The 23039-nt window shown below is 48.0% G+C and overlaps 1 protein-coding gene across 1 annotated transcript in view; it reads right to left on the bottom strand.

The window, feature by feature from the left end:
* Positions 1-23039, bottom strand: part of FGD5 (FYVE, RhoGEF and PH domain containing 5) — a 123774-nt gene that overhangs the window by 69809 nt on the left and 30926 nt on the right. The window contains exon 3 of the mRNA XM_050781578.1: positions 3361-3493. Within this exon, the coding sequence (XP_050637535.1) occupies positions 3361-3493 (133 nt within the window). The remainder of the gene's footprint in view (positions 1-3360; positions 3494-23039) is intronic.

The following is a 23039-nucleotide window of genomic DNA, read 5'->3' as shown; positions in this document are numbered from 1 at the left end:
AAACCTTCCTTCCCATCTCCACCGTAGTTCCATGGTTGGGGAGCTCTGGGCACCAAGGGCGGCCAGGGAGTCTGCTGTCACAGCCTTTTGGGGGCTACATGGCAATGGATATGGAGATTTAAAATGTGCCTGCTCTCTGGTCCATTGATTGCCTTCTGGGATCTACCCTCCAGAAAATCTTTTATGTGCATAAGGAGGTGTGTGAACAAGTTCACTGCAGTGCTGATGGAACTAGAAACACTGTAAGCATACTGCAGCGAGGAGATGGCTAAATAAACCATAGCATATCTGGAAAATGGAATACTACGTAGCCATAAAAACATTTAACTCAGAACTCTATGTATCAATGTGGGAATATCTCTGGGGTATTACTGAAGGAACCCAACTAAGTTACTCCAGGTTACTTATAGTTTGATATCATATATGTAAAAATAACAAATCCACAAAACAATACACTGTGTGTTTAAGTGAATGGGGACTAGGAATGAGAGTTCAAGGGAACTGCAGTGATTTACATGTTCCATGGTAGACCATGCCTTGTGCAATGAAAGTGTAGGTTTTAACTTCAACTCTGGTATATATAATGCAAGCCTCATAAGAGGAGGGCAGGGATGTCCAATCCTATGGCAGATGAGAAGTCTGGACTCCGGAGAGTGAACTGACCTGCTGGAAAGACGAGCCTAGACTCACACACCCTCTCCCTGCTCTTGGGATGACTGGATGCTCCTGCCTCTGACCCTGACCCTGCTCTGGCTGGCCACAGGCTCTGCCTAGCTCTGGCCCCCGCAGGACACATGAAGGACCCCTGTCCAAGGCAGGGCTGCCTCAGCCTCATGACCCGAGCGTGTCACTGCTGAGTCGCGGTTGAACTTGGGCAGGTTGCTTCCCTGTTCAGGCTCCCAGTCTCAATCAAAAGCTCTGACCTTTGTATGCTCTTTTACTGAGTGGCAGGCATTGTTCTAGGTCTCCTTAGACTTATTTACTTTCATAACTATTCTGAAGCAGGTACTATTACTACTATCCCAACCTTACAGATGGGGAAACCTAGGAGCATAGTGGTGAGGAAGTTGCCCAAGTTACTCAGCCAGCAAGGGTCAAAGCTGAGTCTGAACTTCTTAGTCCCTAGGCTGCTCTACCACTTGCCAGCTCCTTATTCCTGGCAGTGTCCAAGCAGTGTCCAGGAGACCAGATCCTGGGTAACAGCCAATGTCCAGGGCCCCAGAATTGCACGAATTCACACCTTTAGAATGGTCCTAAGCAGGACAGGCCCTCTCCTCCCATACTCAACCTCTGTCTCTAGGATTCAGAAACAATAGATAATTATTACACCCCTATTGCTTGGCCAACACTCTCACATTTGTGCTCCCATTCAACCCTCCCACAGCCCTGCAGTTACTATTAGTGCTCTCTTTCAGAGATGGGGAATGACTGGCCTGCAGTGACACAGCCAGAAGAAGAGATGTGGGGGGTCCCAGATGAGGGTTTAACAGAGAACTCAGTGACTGTAGTGGGGTACATCACAAGCGGTGGGGACTCTGAGGTACAGAGAGTTGCACATGGTGGGCTCCACTGCTCCATCAGCCCTCCAACATTCTCATGGCCAGTACCAGATTCCTGGTTTCAGGGTGGGGACCAAATCTCTGATGGCAACTATCTCTGCTCCCAGATTCCATGACCTCAGGGATGCCCAGAAAAGCCAAAATCATCTTTAAACGGGCACCATTAACTCAAGGCTCTCCTCCCTTCTCCACAAGGAGACAATATTCCTTCTTGGGAGAGGAGGAGGAGTGGAGAGGTCAGAGAAGGCCTGCAGTGATAGACAACACTGGACTTGGAGCCAGCCAGAGCTGTGCTTGAGACCTGACCCCTTCATTCACTAGCTGTGTGGCCTTGGGCAAGTTACTTAACCTCTCAGAACCTCTGTGTCCTCAACTGTAAAACAGGGATAATGGTGCCAACTTTGAAGTTGTTGTAGGAGTCAAAGAGATGACAAACATGGACAACCTCAGGAAAGAGAGAGACACATGGCTCAGTACCTAGAAAGGATGAGGCAGCAGAGAGACGAGTGAGAGGGGACGGGCAGGGTGTGAAGGAGCCACTGGAGGGAGAAGGGACTGTGGTGGAAGAGGCAGGAGAGAAGAGGGGACTAACTCTCTTCAGGGCTCCTGTAGCACTTGGTAGGTAACCTTATGAAAACACAGTCCAGAGAGATCAGTGGGTTTTTAAAAGAAATCACCTTTGTGGAAAGAAAACGAGACACCCTCATTTGGCCAGTGCTTGCTAAGTGTCAGGCCCCTTTACTGAGTGCATCCACTTGCAATGGTCTTTCATCAATGTGGCAAAGCTAACCTAGGCTTGAAAGGGGAGGATGATGAGGTATGGGAGGCAGGTGCAGAAAAAGGTGCAGAGGTCTGTTGGGAAGTGGGGAAAGGGGACACTTCACTCTCTGCCTCTCCAGTCACCTCTCAACACGCAGGCATGGCCTGGAAGATGGGTGGGGTGGGTGGGGGCATTTCACTCTTCCTAGCCCATTTCCTGCAGTGGTCACATTCCCTGCAGAACAAATGCCTGAGCCCCATATCACCCAGTGATCTTTCCTGGGATGCCACCGACCAGCCACACACCCTAGGCCGGTTCTTCACCTCTATCCGTTTCTGCAAATGTACATTGTGGGAAGGGATTCATGACTCTGAGAAGGGGTGTATGGAAGGGTTGGGACTTTGTCAGTGAGTGGGTGAAGGCCAGCTCACCATGAGTGTCCAATAGACAGCATATATTACCCCCATCAGCACTGATGCACCCGTGCCCAGCAATGAGGTCTGGGTCTTCACTGTGACGTGGCCCCCAGCTCGCCATCAGCCTCTAGACAACAACCTCCCTCCAGCAACTCCATCCCCTCACAGCACTGCTGCAGGGCCAGGGAAACCAGCTTTCATCTAAAACTGCTTTCAGCTCACAAAATTCCCTTATAGCCTTTAACACATCTCACCCTCATGATTTTCACTTCACAGATGAGGAAACTGAGGCCCAGGGTGTCCGAGGTCATTAGAAGCTAGGCTGGTCTTCATTCAAATCAGGCAGCTCTATTCCACATCATCTATAAAGGCTCCAGAAAGCCCCAAACTTCATCAGACTCCAGTGGATACCGGCAGGAGCAGTTGCCCTTGCATCACCGAGGCAGGCCCCCAGAAGGCGATGGTTCCTAGAGCCCTGATGCTGAGTGTCTCAGCCCCTGCATCCAGCTGGGCCCAGCTGACTGCAAACAGCTCCCTCCGCACCAAGGGAAGGAGCAGATCTGTTACAACCATCTCTCCGCCTTCACGTCTCTGATGCCCACGGCCTACCTGTGGGGTGCCCTACCTTGTGGGTGAGGCTGGGGTCTCTTGAAGCACTGTCCTCCTCCTCTGAGCTTCTCTGCTCTTCATCCGACGTGAGGTCCTCTTTGGGGGCTGCCGACGAGATGGGACAGACTTTGTAGGGCTCTGTGTAGGCGCTGGGTCAGAGCAGGGGAAAGAAGGGTTAGAGCTTTTTGTTTAGCAAAGGCAAAGTGAACCTACCAGGGGTCCCATTCGAGCCATAGGGACAGAAAATGAGAAGTAAGACTCAGGCACAAACCTCCTACTTCCCCACCCCAGCCATACTAGCTTCCATGTGGAGCCCTGAACACACCAGGCCCTTGCTGCCCAGTGTCTTTGCACATGTTAAGACAGACTTGCTGCCCTGCAGACATGGGGCAGGCTCCCATGCCAAAGGGAGGCCCGAATAACTCACGATGCGGGCAGGAGATGTTGAGTCTGAATGGTCTGGGATCTGGACTGGCCTGGTCAGGCAGCAGCGTTAGTCCTTAAGGTGGCAGTGTGCTCTGGGCCTGAGTAAGGGATGCAATGATGTGGTGGACACAATCCAGGACATGTATTCCAGCCCCTAGGCCCAGCCTTGCCATCTGCTAGATCACAGACAAGACATTGCTCAGGGCATCAGTTCTCACTCAGCTGCACAGCAACAAGGATTCCTGTCACACCTTCTTGGCAGCTGCTGTGAGCATCACAGCTCATCTAGGTACGATAGTCTCATGTCTCTATGCCTGTGACTACTCCACAGGCATTGCCACTAAATAATGAATATAGCAGTCAGTACATATTTACTGATGTCTGCTTTGAGCAGGCACAGGCTAGGCATCGAGAAAAACACTGGTGAGTGAAGCAGACATGGTCCCTGTCCTCAAATGTGAACAACTTGTACACAATCACAAACTGTGATCCCCACAGCAGGGGCTCTCAACTCTTCTCTCTACACAGCAGGCTGAGTATTCCACAAGAGACTATGCTCTTCTGTTCAAAAACCTTCAGTGGCTCCCTCTTGCCATTGGCAATGTGGCCCCAGACAACTCACAAACCTTTCTTCCTACTCAAAATCTGGTCTTATTAAATCCTCACCAAATACTTACTTCTGCCCTCTGGGAATGCCAGGATGAGATGCTGGAATGACAGATGGATGCCAGGACAGAAGGGAGCAGCCACTTCCTGGACTGCCTGGACCAAGGGTTCCCCCAGGCCCTGGCCCAGGCAGGGGGAAGCGAGGTGGGTGGGGGACATCAGGGGAGGAGAAACAGAGCCTTAGGCTATAGTGAGCTAGACGCCTATCCTGGAGCTCCTCAAATGTCTTTTATAGGAGCCAGAACCGCCTGCACCTAAGCCCAGAGTACCTGCAGCCTAAGGAGCTTGGGGCTTTGCCAAGGCCAGAGTAGGGTCCCCTGCTCCACAAGGGGCTATCGGGTCAGGCAGAGCAGGGACAAGGTAACCTGTCTCTGCCTGGGCCTCCACTGACATAAGGGGTTGGAGGTGGGGACTGTGGCTGTGCACTTGTGTACAGAGGCAAACCCAGTCCTCATCAAGGCTGAGCCACGACTCAACCTACTAGCCTACAGGCGACCCTCTGGTCAGACTTCTTTCTTCTTCCTTTTCAAAATCATTGCTTTTTGTCCTTTTCTTTCAAATGATGAGGTGTTTTACAACAAGCCACATACCTACTACCAAGGTATACAAAGAAATAACCCCCTGCCAGAATTGCTGAGGTGTGCCAAAGCCTCCCTCCTGTCCCAGGGTCACCTTCACCTCCGCTGCCAGTCAGCATGCCACCAAGGGCCACCAGCTCCCTCCACTGAGGAGCAGTCCCCAGCCTAAATGTAATCTTCTCAGCAGAGCTCAGATCAGGCTCAGTAAAGTGACTGCATGAACTGGTCTCACAGAGCCCTCACTTCCCTCCCTCCAGAGCTGCCTGCATCCCTTTTTCCAGCAGACTTGGAGTGGAGTCCTGCCCTCCCTCTGAGAGGAACAGCCACCTCAGTCAGCAGGAGCAGGTGGTGCTCTACCCAGGATAAGCAGTAAGGATGAGGGATGCAGGCATGAGCCACTGTGCCTGGCCAACTAATAGTAACTTTCAAATGTCTTACCATAAAAACGATAAGGCGATGGATACGTTAATGACCTTGATTTAATTATGCCACACTGTATACATATACTAAAACATCACATTGTACCCCATAATGGTATAGGATTATGACTTGTCAATCAAAATAATAGTAATACATTTTTAAAGGTCTAGAAATGTCTTTAAAATATGCTTTCACAATATGAAAGAGCAAGTATGATTCAATGCCTTTGCAGAGTCAATGAAAAAATGGCAGCAACAGACCCTATCTTAAACAGAAGTTGGCAGTAAAATAAACCAAAACATTCTGACACTAAAACCAAGACTGTCAACACTGCCGCTCCTACCAACCCTGGTATTGCTACCAAGTTGATCATATACAGGGCAAGGAAACATCTCTGATAGATGTTAACTTCTTCCCAAATGCTCTGACAGACCCTAGCAGAAACCTGTGTCCTGGGAAAGTAACCATGTCTTCCCTTGGGGAAAAAGACTGGGAACACTTACACATCATATCTATCTCCCCAGTCTGCCAACAGAAACCTCTGAGATGAGGCCAGGCATGGTGGCTCATTCCTGTAATCCCAGCACTTTGGGAGGACAAGGCAGGCAGATTACGAGGTCAGGAAATCAACACCATCCTGGCTAACATGGTGAAACCCCGTCTCTACTAAAAATACAAAAAAAAAAAAAAAAAAAATTAGCCTGGCGTGGTGGCGGGCTTCTGTAGTCCCAGCTACTCGGGAGGCTGAGGCAGGAAAATGGCGTGAACCTGGGAGGCGGAGCTTGCAGTGAGCCGAGATTGCACCACTGTGCTCCAGCCTGGATGACAGAGTGAGACTCTGTCTCAAAAAAAAAAGAAACCTCTGAGATGAGTACTTTGCTCAGTATGGTCAAAGGAAGCCTGCAAGGCTCTACATTTTTTGCTATCTGGTGCCCGCCTGGTTTTTCATTCATTCATAAAAATTCCTATTAAGAGTCGTCTGTTCTAGACTCTACTATAGGTACTGAGGGTACAGTGTCTATAGCCGCTCTAATCAAAATGCCCACTATAATCATAACTGGGTGAGTTGTTATCTTCAGGTGGATTCCTTGAGCATACCAATAGATTACATATGAGAAAGCTCTCTAACCCAACTACCTACCCATCCACTCATTCACCCGTCTATCTATTTATCTATCTAGCCATCCATCCATCCATCCATATATCCATCCATCCATCCATCCATCCACCCACCCACCTATCCACTTCAGGACATTGGACATCTGACCATCCACTCACCCTTCCAGCCATCCTTCCATCTACTCACTCAGCCATCCATCCTTCTACTCACCCATCCCCTCACACTCACTCACCAAATATGGCTCAGCAACTACTTCATGGAGCTAACACATGGGGGGATCAAAGATGACTAAAGTAATCTCTCTGGCCTCAGAGAGAGTACAGTGCAAATTATTTCTGAGCCCAGAGAGAGTACACAGCAAAGTCTTCCGAACCCACCCTCTTCACCAGCACTTTGCACTGTACTCTGGGTACTTTACTGTATTCTCTGGCCTCGGAGGTGGAGAGGGTGGGCTCAGAAGTCAGACTGCCTGAGTGGAATCCCAGCTGTGCCACTTCAAGCAAGTTTCTTAATCTCTCCATGTCTCAGCTTTTTTTTTTTTTTTTTTTTTTTTTTTTTTGTCAGTTTCATCTACAAAACAGGGGTGATAGTAATATAGGTATAGATTATTTAGAGGATTCATTGATATAATGCAACAAAGGCACTCAGAAGTGGCACAAAGAAGGTCCTCATTAGATATTAGCTAGTGGTGGTGGTTCCATAACCTGACAGCAACAGATGAAATAAGTTTATCAGAATAGCCCATAGGAACAATGAAAATGCAGACTGTCCTATCCTTCCATCAGTTGGTATCTTTCTGCTCTTTAGCTGACACTAAGGGTGGTTCAGAACCAGTAGAAAGGTCCCCATCTCTATGGTACCTTACGACTTACAGGCACCTTTATATCTGTTTCTTTGTTGAAGTCTCCTGGTTGCCCAGGGCTCAGTGCCTATGTTTTCTCAAGCCCCAAACCAGGACCAAGGATCTGAAGCTTTGCTATATGGTAAGTGAGGAAGGACATTTGAGAGATAGTTTGGAGGCCAAAAGGATGAAATTTCAGTAGGGCTCAGTGGCTCAAGCCTGTAATCCCAACACTTTGGGAAGCTGAAGCAGCAGGATCACTTGAAGCCAGGAGTTCAAGACCACTCTTGGCAACAAAGTGAGATCCTGTCTCTAAAATAAAAAAATTAGCGAATGTGGTGGCTCATCCCTTTGCTATTAGCCTCAGCTACTTGGGAAGCTGAGGCAGGAGAATTGCTTGAGCCTGGGGGTGTTGAGGCTGCTGGTCACATCACTGCACTCCAGCAGCCTGGGTGACAGAGCAAGGCCCTGTCTCTAGAACAACAACGACAAAAAAGACATTTCTAACCATTATTTCAAGAGTTTAAAGGACAGAAAAATCATTTGATAATATTCAACATCCCTTCATGATAAAAGCTCTCAATAAATTAAGTGCAGAAGGAAAGTACCTCAACATAATAATGGCTGTACATGTTAAATCCACAGGTGACATCTTACTGTTAGCTTTTAGCTTTTCCTCTAAGAACTGGAGCAAAACAAAGGTGTCCACTCTCACCACCATTCTTCAACATACTACTGGGAGTCCTAGCCATAGCAATAAGACAAGAGAAAGAAATAAAAGGCATCCAAATTAGAGAGGAAGAAGTCAAACTGTCCCTGTTTGCAGATGACATAATCTTATATATAGAAAACCCTAAATATTCTACCAAAAACCTCTTAGAGTTGATAAATTCAGTAAAGTTGCAGGATACATAATCAATATATAAAAATCCATAGCATTTCTATACACGAACAATAAACTAGCTGAGAACAATTTTTCAAGAGCTACAAAAAAAATCACAATACTACGTTTACAATAGCTACAATAAAAGCCCAATCTAGAAATAAATTTAACTAAGAAAGTGAAAGACTTCTACAAGAAAAACCATAAAACACTGATGAAAAAAAATCAAAGAGGATACCAACAAATAGACATTCCATGCTAATGGACCAGAAGAATTACTGTTGTAAAAATGACAATACTTATCCAGAACAATTTACAGATTCAACGTGATCCCCATCAAAATACTAATGACATTCTTCACAGAAACAGAAATTAAAATTCTAAAATTTACATGGAGCCACAAAAGACCCAAATAGCCAAAGCAATCCTGAGCCAAAAGAATAAAGCTGGGGGCACCACATTACCAGACTTCAAAATATACTACAAAGCTATAGTAACCAAAAAAGCATGGCACTGGAATAAAAACAGATGCATAGACCAAGGGAACAAAATAGAGAACTCAGAAATTAATCCATATGTTTACAGAAAACTAATTTTTGACAAAAGTGCCAAGAACACTCACTGGAGAAAGGACAGTCTAAATGGGGCTGGGAAAACTGAATATCCATATGTAGAGGAAAGAAACTAGATCCTCACCTCTCATGCTATGAAAAAATAAACTCAAAAGGGATCAAAGACCTAAATGTAAGACCCAAAACTATAAAACTAATAGAAGAAAACACAGGAGAAATGCTTCAGGACACCGGTCTGGGAAAATATTTTATGACTAAGACCTCAAAAACACAGGCAACAAAAGTAAAAATAAACAAATGGGATTATATCAAACTACAAAGCATCTACACAGCAAAGAAAACCATCAACAGAGTGAAAAGACAACCTACAGAATGGGAGAAAATATCTGCAAACTACTCATCTGACAGGGAATTAATATCCAGAATAGATAAGAAACTCAAATGTCTTAACAGAAAACACACACACACACACACACACACACACACACACACACACAAAACCCCAATCTGATTAAAAAGATGGGTAAATGATCTGAATAGACATTTCTCGAAAGAAAACATACAAATGGCCAACAAGTATATTTTTAAAATTCTCACATCACTAATCACCAGGGAAATGCAAATCAAAATCACAATGAGGTATCATCTCACACCTGTTAGAATGGCTATTATCAAAAAGACACAAGATAACAAATGCTGGCAAGGATGTGGAGAAAGGGAACTCTTCCACACTGCTAATGGGAATGTAAATCAGTAGAGCCACTATGGAGAACAATATGGAGATTCCTCAAAAAACTACAAATAGAAGTACCATGTGATCCAGCAATCCCACTACTGGGCATTTATCCAAAGGAAAGAAAATCAGTATATGGAGGAGACATCTGCACCCCCATCTTTATTGCAGCAGTATTCACAGTAGCTGAGATATGGAATCAACCTAGGTATCCAACAACAGATGAATGGATAATGAAAATGTGGTATACACACAAGATGGAACACTATTCAGCCATAAAAAAGAAAGAAATTCTGTCATTTGTGGCAACACAAATGGGATTGGAGGACATTATGTTAATTGAAATAAGCCAGAAACAGAAAGTTAAACACTGCATGTTCTCACTCATACGTGGAAACTAAAAAAAAGCTGATCTCATAGTAGTAAAAAGTGGAACAGAGGATACTAGAGGCTGGGAAGGGTAGGAGTAAGGTGAGGATAAGGACAGACCTGTAAAAGAATATAAAAACACAGCCAGATAAGAGGAATAAGTTCTAGGGTTCCATAGCACTGTAGGACTACAGTTATCAATCATATATTATATAGTTTCAAGTAGCTAGGAGGAGGATACTGAATGTTCCCAACACAAAGAAATGATCAATGTTTGAGATGATGGTATGCTAACTACCCTGATCTGATCTATAAATTACATATATCAAAACATCACTATGGACCTAATGAATATGTACAATTATTATTTGTCAATTTAAAAAATAAAAGAGGGTCAGGTCGGCTGGCTCACACTTGTAATCCCAGCACTTTGGAAGGCTGAGACAGGAGGACTGCCTAAGCCCAGGAGTCTTCGAGATCAGCCCTGGCGACATAGCAAGACCTCCCATCTCTACCAAAAATTAAAAAACTAGCTAGGTGCAGTGGTGCACACCTGTAGTCCTAGCTACTTGGGAGGCTGGGGCAGGAGGATCACTTGAGCCCAGGAGGTCGAGGCTGCAGTGAGCTATGATCATGCCACTGCAGTCCAGCCTGGGCAACAAAGTAAGCTCCTGTCTCAAAAATAAATACATACATACATACATACATACATACATACATACATACATACATAAAAAGAAAAGAAATAAAAAATAAAGAACCAATGGTCTGTTGTACCTTGAATGGGATCTTTCCAGGAAATTTTGGGCATGTGGTCATTAGAGGGGTAATATGGTCTCACCACTGAAGTTTACCTGGAGAGTCACATTCTAGGAAAACAGAAAAAGGGCCAGGTGGTCAGCATTGCAAGTTTAGTGACCAAGTAGCCCAGAATGTTGGCACCACACAGAAGAGAGTCACTGTGTGACCTCAGGCAAGCCACTGAACCTCTCTGTTTCTTACCTATAAAGTGGTGACAACTAAGGAGGTTCACTGTGGGAGTCAATGAGAACATGATGGTGAAAGCGGCCATGGCCTGACATACAGCAGGTCCTTTCTGGCCAGCTCTGAAGAGCCTGCAGAAGGGCCAAGTTCTAAACCCCCCCACCTAGTCTCCCTGGGACTGTATCCACCCTCTGAGTCCACTTGTGCTGTAAAGGGAATATCAATTAAAGCTGCCCAGAGCCTGTTACCTTAAATGGCCTTCCAAATAAGCCTAGTCCTTTTCAGCAGCCTAGAGTTGTAAAAGGACATGTGCCTCCACGTGGGGAGACGAATGCTGTATAACCCGGCCTGGTGCTGTCCAACTCTGACCATTTAATTCCGTCCTATGTAACGTTCGTTGGGAGCCACAAGTCTGAACACAGCCAAAAGGGCCTAGTAAGTCGTAAAAAAGAAAGGAATGCTTTTCCTCCTGGGACTCTCTCAGTGGGCACTCCAACCTCAAATTCCATCCTTGCTGGTGTGGAGATTCATGTGAATGGGGCCAGACTGCAGATGTAACTTCTCCCAGCCCCTCCGAGACAGGCTGGGACCTTTCTGAAGCTCACCAGCCCAGCAGGGAGGGGAAGAGGGCTTCAGAGCTGAGCCCTCTGGGAGCTGGAAAGTTTGAAATGGAGGAGACAGGCTGGCGAGAATGAGTATCCCAATTAGCAGAATAGCTGGAAGAGCTTGTAAGTGGGCGGAGGGGAGGGCTGGATACGGGATAGGGATTTCAAAATCCTCAGACATTCGCTCCATTCCCTTGCTGAATCCTTCACCCCTCAGTGCCCCAGCACCTTCCCAGTACTAAACAGTCCCTCCAGGACTTCCCTGATGTCCCCTTCTGCTCTGACGCTTCCTTGTCTACTTCCTCACAGGGACATTGCAATCTTTGCAGATGGAGCTATCATTTGCACTGTAACTGGGACCACCGATGACAAGGCACAGCACAAATGTGATACTGTGGAAAGAGCCCAGGAGGACTAGGGGTCCTGGATCCCTCATTAAACCCTGCATCATCTGGGCTACGTTGTGGCTGTCCTGGGGAGCCCCAGTTTCCACATCCATAAAACTGAGGTGGAGGCTGGACTCATGGGTCAAAGTACAAAACACTCAGACATATGAAACTGCGTCCTGAGACCAGACACACACATCCCACAGCCTGGGGGCCAGGCCCTGAGAGCGCTGCCTTCCTGGTGCCTCCTCGTGTCTGAAGTGAGGCTCCCCTTCACGCCTCTTGGAGAGAACGCGTCCCGCACCCAAGGTCAGCCAAGGGATAGCATTATAATGGTTCCCAGAAACATGACCGAAGCAGTGACTTTTTTAAAAATTCAATTTCCATTTCTCACTAAGTAAAAACAAAAGTTCATCCTTGTTTTCCGACCAGAGACATCCCCACCCCTCCTCCTAAAACGCAGCAGCATCAATGGTGTCAGAAGACTTTGTTTTCTTTTTATAACAGCATTAATGAGATATGAGTCACATACCATGAAATTTGCGCCTTTAAAATATAATTCAGTGCTTTTTAGGATATTAGTATATTTAAAGAGTTGTGTGACCAACACCATTATCTAATTTTAGAACATTTTCATCACTCCAAAAAGAAACCTCATTTCCCTCTAGGCCCCTCAGCCCCTGGCAACCACTAGTCTACTTCCTGTCTCTATGGATTTGCTTATTCTGAACATTTCATTACATGAAATCATACAATATGAGGCCTTTTGTGTCTGGATTCTTTCACTTAGTGTGTTTTCCAGGTCCATCCATTTTGTATCATGTGTCAGCTCTTCATTCTTTTTCATGGCTGAATACTATTCCACAGTATGGATAGATCATACTGTTTATCCATTCAACTGATAGACATTTGAATTGTTTCTTTTTGACTATTATGTATAACGCTGCTGTGAATATCTGTGTACAAATTTTTGTATAGACATATTTTCCTTTCTCTTGGGTATATACCTAGAAGTGGAATTGCTGGGTCATATGATAAACCTATATTTAATGTTTTAAGAACTACCAGACTGTCTTCCAAAGAGGCTGTATCATTTCACATTACTACCAGGAATGTATGAGGGTTCTAATTTCTCTACAGCCTTGCCAACACTTGTTATTGTCTGCTTTTTCTTTTTTTATCTTAGCCATCCTAATGGGTTGGAAGTGGCTTTATAGAGATTTTCAAAGAATTTTGTTTTTTCTGATTCCATCTCAGCCTTCTCCCAACCTATGCAAACACTATTTTTCCTAGCCAAAGAGAAAAAGGGAAACATAACTGTGACCATGAAGGCTTTATTTTCAGATAATCAAGTGAGGCTCAGAAGTCCAGCGGTGGGGCGGGGGGTGCAGAATCTAAACTTTTAGAAGGTCTTCAGGAACCTCATAAAATTATAAAATAAAGAGGTAATATTAAAGAAAAATATGTAAGCCAGAGCCACAAACCTACCAGTGTGATGGTGTCTCAGGCTCTGTCTTTGGGACAATGGAAGTGCCTTGGGCAACTTGGGCTAGTAATACTGGCAGGAGAGGCCGGAGCCAGCTTTTCTGCCACACTGTTGGTTCACATGCCTGGCCTAGCCATAACCACTGGCCCTAACATTTTGGTCATCTCTGGGACTGCAATAGAGGACAGTGGTAAAGGGCACACATTTTGGGATCCGACTGTCTGATGCCAAGACCCAGTTCTGCCACATATCAGCCCGATGACCTTAGGTAAGTTGCTTAACCTGCCTGCCTCAGTTTCCTCATCTGTAACATGGAGATATCAGTCCTTAAATTCCCAGGGTCTATGTAGGGATCAGATGAGATGACATCTGTAAATGAGGTATACGATCTGTGTAACACAGTACCTGCTGGTTTTATTTTACTAGAGTCCATCTGAGCTAAAGGCCAGTCTGAATTCAACAGGCAGAGCTCCTCAACGCTTACAGATCTGGGTTCTGGTCCCACCTCTGTTACCAGTGTGGACCCCTTCCCCTCCAAGGGCCTTAGTTTCCCCATCTGTAAAATGAGAGAACTAGAACTAGAAGCTCTTCCCACCATGATGCCCCGTGGCTTTATGTCCAAAGCTGAGGAATTTTGCTCGAGTGATTCCTGCCACAGTTTTGGCATTATCAATCATCCTACACGGCCAAACCGACTCCCTGGCCCACGCATACATGTGCGCTTTCCCATCTGAGACTGTTCCACAATTCCTTCCCACCCTCCCCTCCACTTGCCCAACACCATCCCCCCCACCCCCTCCAACCCCGGCCAAGGTCCAACCCAAATACCACCTCTTCCAAGAAGCCTTCTGTCTCTCCAGCAGGAGGGGCTCCCGTTGCAGTTTACTACAGCCACTCCAGTTCATTTATGTTCCTATATTAAAGTTCCTTGAAGGTAGCAGTCATGGGCTTGCTATGCATTTCTGTGTCCTCCATGAAGTACAAGTAGGTGCCCAAGAAATGACTGACCTATCCCAGTTTCCCCATCTCATCCCAGCTGAAGGAGGTGACTTCCTCCCGCCACCCGAGGGGAGGGCGTCTCTCTGTCTGCACATATAACCGTGCCTGGCTCACGCTGAAATGGCATCACAGGTGCTGCCACTGCTGACAACATTGTGGCCAGACAAGTATTAGGAGACAAATGAGCTTCCTTTCTCACCAGGCCATGCTTTTAAATCACTAGGAATATAGCCGGGGGTGGGAGAGGGAGAAGCACCCCATGGTCTGGATCTGGTTCTCCCACAGGTTCAGCTGATGCTGAAGGATGGGTGGCGGGGACTGCCCTGGTTTCCTCAACTGCAAGATGAGCTCTACAGTTGTGGGTCCTGAGCACCTAACTCCAGCCCAAAGCAGGAGGAAACTCAGACGCATCTTTCTCCTGCAACCTCCACCCTGGGATTCAGAGGAACCCAGACCACAGGCGAAGCAAGAAGGGCCGGGGAGTCACTGCTCCTGCCTCAGGCAGCTGGGGAGGATGCAGTGGCTGGAGATTCATGGAGGACACTATAATTTAATAACCACACACCACATCTGAAGCTGCCAGGAGCTATGAGAGGGGCAGCCTGTGGTTTCCAAGTGTGGTGGTCCGAATAACAATCCCCTTCTCCCACCCACCTTCCACATAGACACAGCCAGCCAGTAATAACAGCAGCAGCAGCAGCAACAGCAGATGCAGAAGCCAGCATTTTTTAGGGCTTACTATGTGCCAGGTGCTCTATGACTTCTTCCCAACCACTGTATCCTGTAGACATTAACACTCCCATTTTACAGATGGAGAAACAGGTGCAGAGAGACTAAGTCCAGGGCCGGGATCTGAACACAGGGAATGTGGTTTCAGAGCTCCCCCTCTGACAATGAGTCTATGCAACTTCTACTGTATTTATTCATTTATTGAGCACTCAGCTAAGCACGTCCCAGAGGCTATCTCGTTTGATCCTTTCAACCACCTTAGTGAGGGTCAGAAGCACTTTCAACCACTTAGTGAGGTAACCACTATTATTATACTCATCTTTCAGTTGGAGAAACTAAGGCTCTGTGAGGTTAAATGACCCACCCAAGGTCCACTCTGCTATATTCCCCTTCCATCAACCTCTCTCAGACAAAACCACAAGCAGATGGCCCATGGCTGGACCCACACACTGGACACATCCATTCATTCGGTTCACTGTCACCTCCGCTGTGCTGGGTAGTACCAGGGCAGAGCAGGGCTCCTAGCCCACAAGGCATGAAAATGTGTGAGAGGTGCCGGGACACAGAGGAGTGTCCACAGAGCACCTGGAGGGCAGGTGGGTGCAGGCCTTTTGATGCACATGAACAGGAGCATCATCTGTGGCTGGAATGGGACGCCTGGATGGGGGACACAGAGGGAATCCATCGCACAGGGCCAGACAGAGACGGACACACTGAGGCTCAGGCCCAGAAGGGAAGGGCCTCACACTTGGACCCAGACACGTTATAGCACATACATGCTCTTGTCATGTCACTCACATGGTCTTCCCCAACTCCATCTGCCTCCTCTACTCCAAACACAGAAGAAGCATTTTCAGAGGATGCCACCCTTTGCCAAGGGCTCTAAGACCCTATAAATCCACCCTGCTCCTGAGGGCAGGGCCTGCATCTGATTCTGCTGGTCCCTAGAGCCCAGCTGGGAATGGATGCCTGGAAAGTGTTTGCTGACCTGAACTGATCTGACTTCTCACACCAGCCAGGGCCCAGGGGCCCTCCTTTCCAAGGCCAGCTCAACCCCTACCTCCTACTCCAGGAAGCCTTCCCTGACTACTAGCTAAGCTAATGAGGCTTAAGCTTTAGGTGCTACACTTGCATGGGCTGGTACCTTTCAAGGTTCTATGAGTTAATTTATAATCTTTTTTATTTGCATAAATTTAAAAAATAACCTATATACTATCAGTATAATCAACATAGAGCCCATTTCTTACAAGATTTTAATTTTCCTACACTTCTTAAGGAAGCTTTTTGTAGTATAAGTGAGGTGCCTAACTTGTACCCCATGGGTTCCAGGGCTGCATGGGGCTGGCCTGGCCTTTTGGCATCTTGGTTCTCCCATTTGGGTTCTGTACTCCATGAGGGCAGTGAGCCTTGTGGTGTTAAGGCTGCGGCAAGTTACCTACTTAACAGGTGGGGACAGTGAGGGCCAGAGGGAAGGATGAGAAAGCAGACCAGATTTCCACGGCTCCCAGAAGCCTCCCTGCAGAGGGGGTCAGCAGTCCTGCGGTTCAGGCGTTCGGGGTGTGGCAGTCTTGGAGGGAAGAGGCGCGGGGAAGGGCAGGGCTGCCCGGGAAGTGGGACTTTTTCCTTCCACAACAACGAAAAGTCTCGTCCAAAGGGTGGGAAGACAGGCGCCGCCCTCAGCCCCACATGTCTTCAGGGCTCACAGTGGCTGGCTGCCCCTCCTCCACCCACCTCTCAGGACTTGTCCTGCATTTCCTGTAAACACCGACACTTCCTCCCTGGGGAGGGCCTGGCAGTGTTGGGGCCACACCCCGTGGCTGACAGAGCCCGGCAACAATGGCTGGCCCAGGGCTCCAGCTGGCCACTCCACACCCCAGGCCTTCCCAGGGACCCAGAGAAAGGCTATCCTTTCCTAGAGCTGGGCAGTCCAATGCCCCCATGCCACGGATGGACAACTCACGGCTCAGAGAGGAGGGGAGGCATTTGTCCTGGGCTACACAGCAAGTCTGCAGCCAAAGGCAGGGTTACGACTTGCTCATCTCTACACCTCAGCGCCTCCTCTGCCGACCCGGACCGTGACACACTGAGCTCTCGAAGGGGAGCTCAGACTCCAGCCAGCTTGCCTAGGTTTCCAAAACTTGGTTCTTTGCCACTTACCAGCTACACAACCCTGGGCAAGTTTTCTGTGCCTCAATTTTCTCATCAGTAAAGCAGGGATAGTAACAGTACAGACCTCACTAGGTTGCTGTGAGGGTTTAGTGAAGTGATATATATAAAACACTAAGAACATACGGCAGCTATGTTGCTGTTCCTGTTTTTAATGTTTACTGAAAGCTCCAAACAGGACAGACTCTGAGTCTCCAGGTCTCCATCCCACCAGGGATGCTAATTGGGCTTGACTTTCCCACTTCAGAACTGTGTTAGCAGCACTGTTCTGGGAGTCAGGAGACGCTTGCTCTACCAGTAACTCACCCCGTGATCTCAGACAAAAACATTTCCCTCCTATGTGCCTCAGTTTCCTCAGCTATAAAATGGAGACTAAAACCCTGCTCTTCCTCATGGGTAAAATGAGAAAACAGAAAGAAAAGCACGTAGAAAAGTTCCAGTTGATACACTAGGTGTTTCAGATGGGGGTCGGCATTTCCAAATACATTGTCACAAAAACTCATCTTCGAGGATAAACCCTGAAAGTCTTTTATCAGTATCATGTTAATAATCTGGCTACACTGAGAGTTTACATGTGCCAAGTCCTAGCCAAGTGCTTACCAGCAGGATCTCATTCACTCCCCAGAACCACTCTCCCAGCAGGCTATTAGCATTCTCATATCACAAAACAGAGGGATGGAGGGGGACAAAACAGAGGGATGGAGGGAACCTCTAAGTTCAGTCTCCTTTGATTTGTCTCAAGCCTGTGACCTTCGGCTCTAAGAACAGGCTGAAGAGGGTTTCCTCACAGCCCAGCTAAGATCTGCACAGCACTTCACAGTCTACAAACACCTCCACCTATTTCATTATGGTTGATTCCTCCCACAAACATGTAAGGTAGGCACCATCACCTCCAACAAAGAGAAGAAAGCAAGGCCCAGGCGGGGGCTGAGTGACTGCCTGGATCCCAGTTACACAGTAGAAATGGGGTCTCTGGCCCCACGGTTGGGAAGTCTCCCCTTTGTATGACAATGCTGCTTCATCTCCTGCGTGAACCACAGAGGACCTGGACAGCGGCTCCTGACTCTGGACCCAGCACAGAGACACGTCAGGCAACTTCCTGTGGACCCGGGGTGCCGTGTGAGCAGTTTCTGAGGCCTGTGGCCCGGTGTCTGGAAGTACTTATGAGCTATGCAATGAAGCCCGCTTTTTCAGTCAGTAATTGCTTTGAAATATGGGTTCCGAGAGTTTGGCTGCAGTGCTAGCTGGCACAGTCTTCTCCCCACATGCCAGGACAGAGACCACGACAATAGAAAGCTGGGAAAACCATCCACCCCACAGACAATTCTGGCTTAGGATGAAAGAAAGCATTGGAAGAGAGGCAATGAGCTGAAAAACAGAACCCTTGAGGATGGTGCCCTCCTCCCTCAGCCCCATCCTCACTAGTACAATCTTTCAGCCCCCCAAAGAAGCCCGTGAGCCCCCAAACAACACACGGCTCTCCTACATTTCAAGCATTTTCTTCTTCCATGTGAAGATTGCACCAGGCACCCAGGTTCAATGAACACGATGGGGGTGCCCCTAGTTAATGACTTGGGAGATAACTCCAATGTGAAACAAGCTTGAAGTTTCATCAAATAGGGAAGAGGTTTTCTAAGAATCAGTCACCTTTATGTCAGTAAACCACGGGGGTTGGTGAGTGTGAGTTCTCATCCCTGTACTTACACCCAGTCCCAAACCCAGCCTCTGAGAAGCACACACCTCACTCCGCATCCTTCACGTCTACCTGCTGGGCCACCTGTTCCCCAACTCCAGTCATATCCCCTCTCGAGATTCTGAAATTCACTCTGCCACTAGTCAGGGAGGACCTGGGGAACTTGATTCTGTAACCCACGGTCTGAACATAAAGTGTATTAAGGCAGTTTTCAAACTGTAAAGTTCTATAAAACAAAGCATGTTGCAATGAACGCTGCTTCAGACCTGTCGGGGGATGACTATGAAGCCCACCCCTGCGGATTTTGTTTCTGATGCAAAGTCCACCTTTAAGTGTAACCAGGCTCCAGGGTCTGGGTCCCTGTCTTGATAAACTCTCCCACATCCCAGCCTCAGTAGATGGAACCCTGCTACCTTCACCCTGACTGCATCACCTGTTCCCAGACTTCTTAGTTCCGGGAAACTTCTTAACCTTTCAGAGTACGGAGAGGAACTAAAAACTAAAACTGCAACAATGCAACAGCCGTGCAGGGGGAGCAAGAACCCTGCCCCTGGAGGTACTCAAGCACTAGCTTATTGAGAACTGAAGCATCTGGGGAGGGGAAGGGCGCCCCCATCACTAAAAGTCCCTTCCAACCTCAAAGTGAGTAACTTCAGTAGTTTCAACTTAAACCCTTCAGAGGAAAATAAGTTAGGGGTCAATGTGGCCAGCAAGTTGAGGATGATTTCAGAATGCAGCTGGATGAAACCCTTCCTGCCATCTAGACTAAGCCCAATCCAAAGGTGCCCTCGGAACCCTTACAATGGAAATGACCTGCACTGGGGTGAAGGCATCGGGGCTTTTCTTCGCATGTTTAGGCGACAGAAGAGGACACAAACACCCAAAACCCAGAAACTGTAGGCATTTTCTGAGTGAGCGGAGGCAGAATTTCTGCTCTCAAATCCCAGGAGGCACAGAAGCTGAGCTGAGGTGGCCGCCTGTCCCTGCTACTCCAGAACCGAGGCACAGGGACTTCCTTGCACACCTTAGAAGGTAATGGGACACCAGCCATGGGCTACTGCACCTCACCAGACCAGCAACATTTAGTTAAGAGGAGAGAAGACGGCAAGACTTTCCAGGAACAAAAAAGATCTGAGTGCAGTCTATTGAGGAGAGACTGGGGCTTATGATTCGAGCACAACACTGGGCTAGCTCCTTCTAGACATTTTCTAATTTAGCTTTCCCAACAAGTCTATGAGATAGGAATTATCAACTCCATTTCATCGGTGAGAAAACTGAGGCACAGAGCATGAAGTGACTAGCCCAAAGTCACACTGTCAGTGAACTAAGCAGCCAGGGTTTTATGCCAAAGCTGACTGAAAGACAAGACACTCAGCACCGTGACCTACATCTGCCTATCTGGTCTGACCGTCCCCACGGGGCCCTTCTCCCCATCCCTTCCTTTGCACAAATACAGCAGTGTCAGTCGGGTCCCAAAGCTGTTTCTCCTCTGCCTTCAGTGTGGCCCCAAGATTTCTGGAATGGACCTGACCCAGGGGAGGTGACTTTTCCATGCAGCTAGTTAAGAAGTCACATGGTACAGGGCAGTGTTTCTCTAAGGGGGAACCTGGGAGTGCCTGGGGGAGTCTGTTACAAATGCAGATTGCGTAGCCACACCCCACACCCAGTGAATCTGAGTCTCAAGTGAACGGCCTGGAAACCTGCATTTTTAGGCTGTGTGTGTGTGTGTGTGTGTGTATATATATTTTTTAATGCCTATTAAGATGTGAGAAATGCTACAGCTGAAAGGGTCAGGACATTCAGGTTCAAATCCCAGCTCCCCTAGCTGTGCAACCCCGGACAAGCCACTTCGCTTTTGTCAGCCTCAGTTTCTTCACTTATCTGGTTGGGATAGGAATCCTGTCCCTCCAACTGACAGGGTTGCTGTGAGTTTCAAAGGAAGTTAGAAAAGCACCCTGGGGGCTGGGCGCAGTGGCTCACACCTGTAATCCTTGCACTTTGGGAGGCCGAGGCAGGCAGATCACCTGAGGTCAGGAGTTCGAGACCAGCCTGGCCAATGTGGCGAAAACCCATCTCTACTAAAAAATACAAAAATTAGCTGGGTGTGGTGGTGCACACCTGGAATCTCAGCTACTCGGGAGGTTGAGGCACAAGAATCACTTGAACCCGGGAAGCAGAGGTTGCAGTAAGCCGAGATCGCGCCACTGCACCACGGCCTGGGCGACAGAACGAGACTCTGTCTCCCCTTAAAAAAAAAAAAAAAAGCGCCCTGGGCATGTACAGGTATACAGCCCAAGCGTTCAGGATTCCTTCCAGCCAGCAGACTGGTGCCCTGTCCATGGAAACCACTCCCTTGATGGGGAGGGGCTGGCTGTGACCTCAACAACAGTGAGAGCACACCTGGCATACTGAGCAGGGCTACCTGGAATCTGGATGGCACACTGCATGCAACGCCTGCCACAGAGCCTGGGGTGGACTCAGCGGCCATCCCTGAGACAGCGTCTACAGGGAAGGGGGTGCCCGGCCCCTGATTTCAAGGCTAAGAGGAAAAGACCACTGCAGCAAGGGCATCTGACACAGCACATCAGCCTTGACTTTCCCGAGCTAAAAATCCACCCTCGCCACACGCAGAGGACACTCTCCAAGCTGCAGAGACCCAGGGGACTCTCACGCTGTGGATCACAGTGCAATTCCATTAACTACATATGGAGACCCTGCTATGTGCCAAGAACTGCGCCAAGTGTGGGATGGGGACCCTTCCTTTCATCGAGAGCCAGAGCCTAAGAAAGAAAAAGATAAATCAAGCTAAATGTCAAACATGAGAAAATAAGCAACTCAATTTAGATTCTCTTTTTCTTGAAGAAATATCAAGTATTCAACTCTTGGGATTTTAAAATTAAGAACGAGAAATATAAGACTTCATTTGATAAATATAACAAACACTTAAAAATATACTTCTGTTTTCCATTTCAACAGTGAGGAGGAGGCCCAGCTCAGAGGTCTCATCGCAGCAATCTATCTTAGACAAGGTGACCCCACGGACAGAGGGGCCAGAGTTTGACACCCACCTTTCTGTCCACCCACCTCCCACCCATTCTCACACCCAACACACAGTATCCAACAGGCAAGACACCTGCAAGACAGTGAAGGAAGGAGTGGGACAAGTCCCTGCTCCCTAGGAGAACACAGTCTAGCAGGAATTGCAACAGGAAAACATACACACAGCCACCAACAGGGAAGATGGCAGAGGGTTCCAAAAGCTATCTGAGAAGGACAAGAAAGCTGCTGGGAAAATCCAGACAACATCAGAGCTATCACAACCTGCCCACAGATAGCACAAAGTCTTCAGGGAGAGGGTGTGCCCTGGGGAGGATCTGAACACGCAGAAAGACTGAAGGGACATCAGAGTATAACGCACAGCACAGCCGGGGCATGTCGAGGAGAACAGAGGGAAGCTGAAGAATGGGTTCTGACTAGTGTGAGAGGCCCTGAGGTGGGCTCTGGAGCCCTGCCTAGGAGAGCTGGCATTGAGGAAAGCGAGGGTGCACCCTCTCAAGCCTGAGATGCACAGGGGTGGGGATCCAGTGGGGGTTTAGACACCTGCACCAGGTTGGTTTCTGTGACCGTGCATGTACCTAGGCCCTGGTGATCTGGGAGGAAGCCACACTTAGAAGTTCCTGGTCCCCCAGTACAGTCACTTCCAGCCACCAAGCAGCTGGCCACATGTTGAAGGAGCGAGGGACGTGGCTGTGGTCCTGAGGTCTGAGGTTTAAGGAGAAGCTCCCCTTGGACTCCTCAGAGGGAAATGGTAGAAGGGCCTGGCTGTGAACACCACTGAGTTGGTTTGAGGACAACTTGGCATTTCAACATGGGGACGTGTAGTTCTATTTTGCTGGGTCCCGGAAAGTTGCAGCTGCCCAAGCTGGGATGCCTTTTCAGGACAAAAGCACACCCCAGACTTCACTTTCAGGCAGAGCACTGTGCCGAGCAGAGATGGAAGCCAAACATCTGGATCTCGGCAACTGCCTGAGTCCTCGCT

The sequence above is a fragment of the Macaca thibetana genome, chromosome 2 (genome assembly GCF_024542745.1).
Source record: "Macaca thibetana thibetana isolate TM-01 chromosome 2, ASM2454274v1, whole genome shotgun sequence".
NCBI lineage: Eukaryota > Metazoa > Chordata > Mammalia > Primates > Cercopithecidae > Macaca > Macaca thibetana.
The sequence above is the reverse complement of the archived record's forward strand: the minus strand, read 5'-3'. Positions and strand labels throughout refer to the sequence as shown.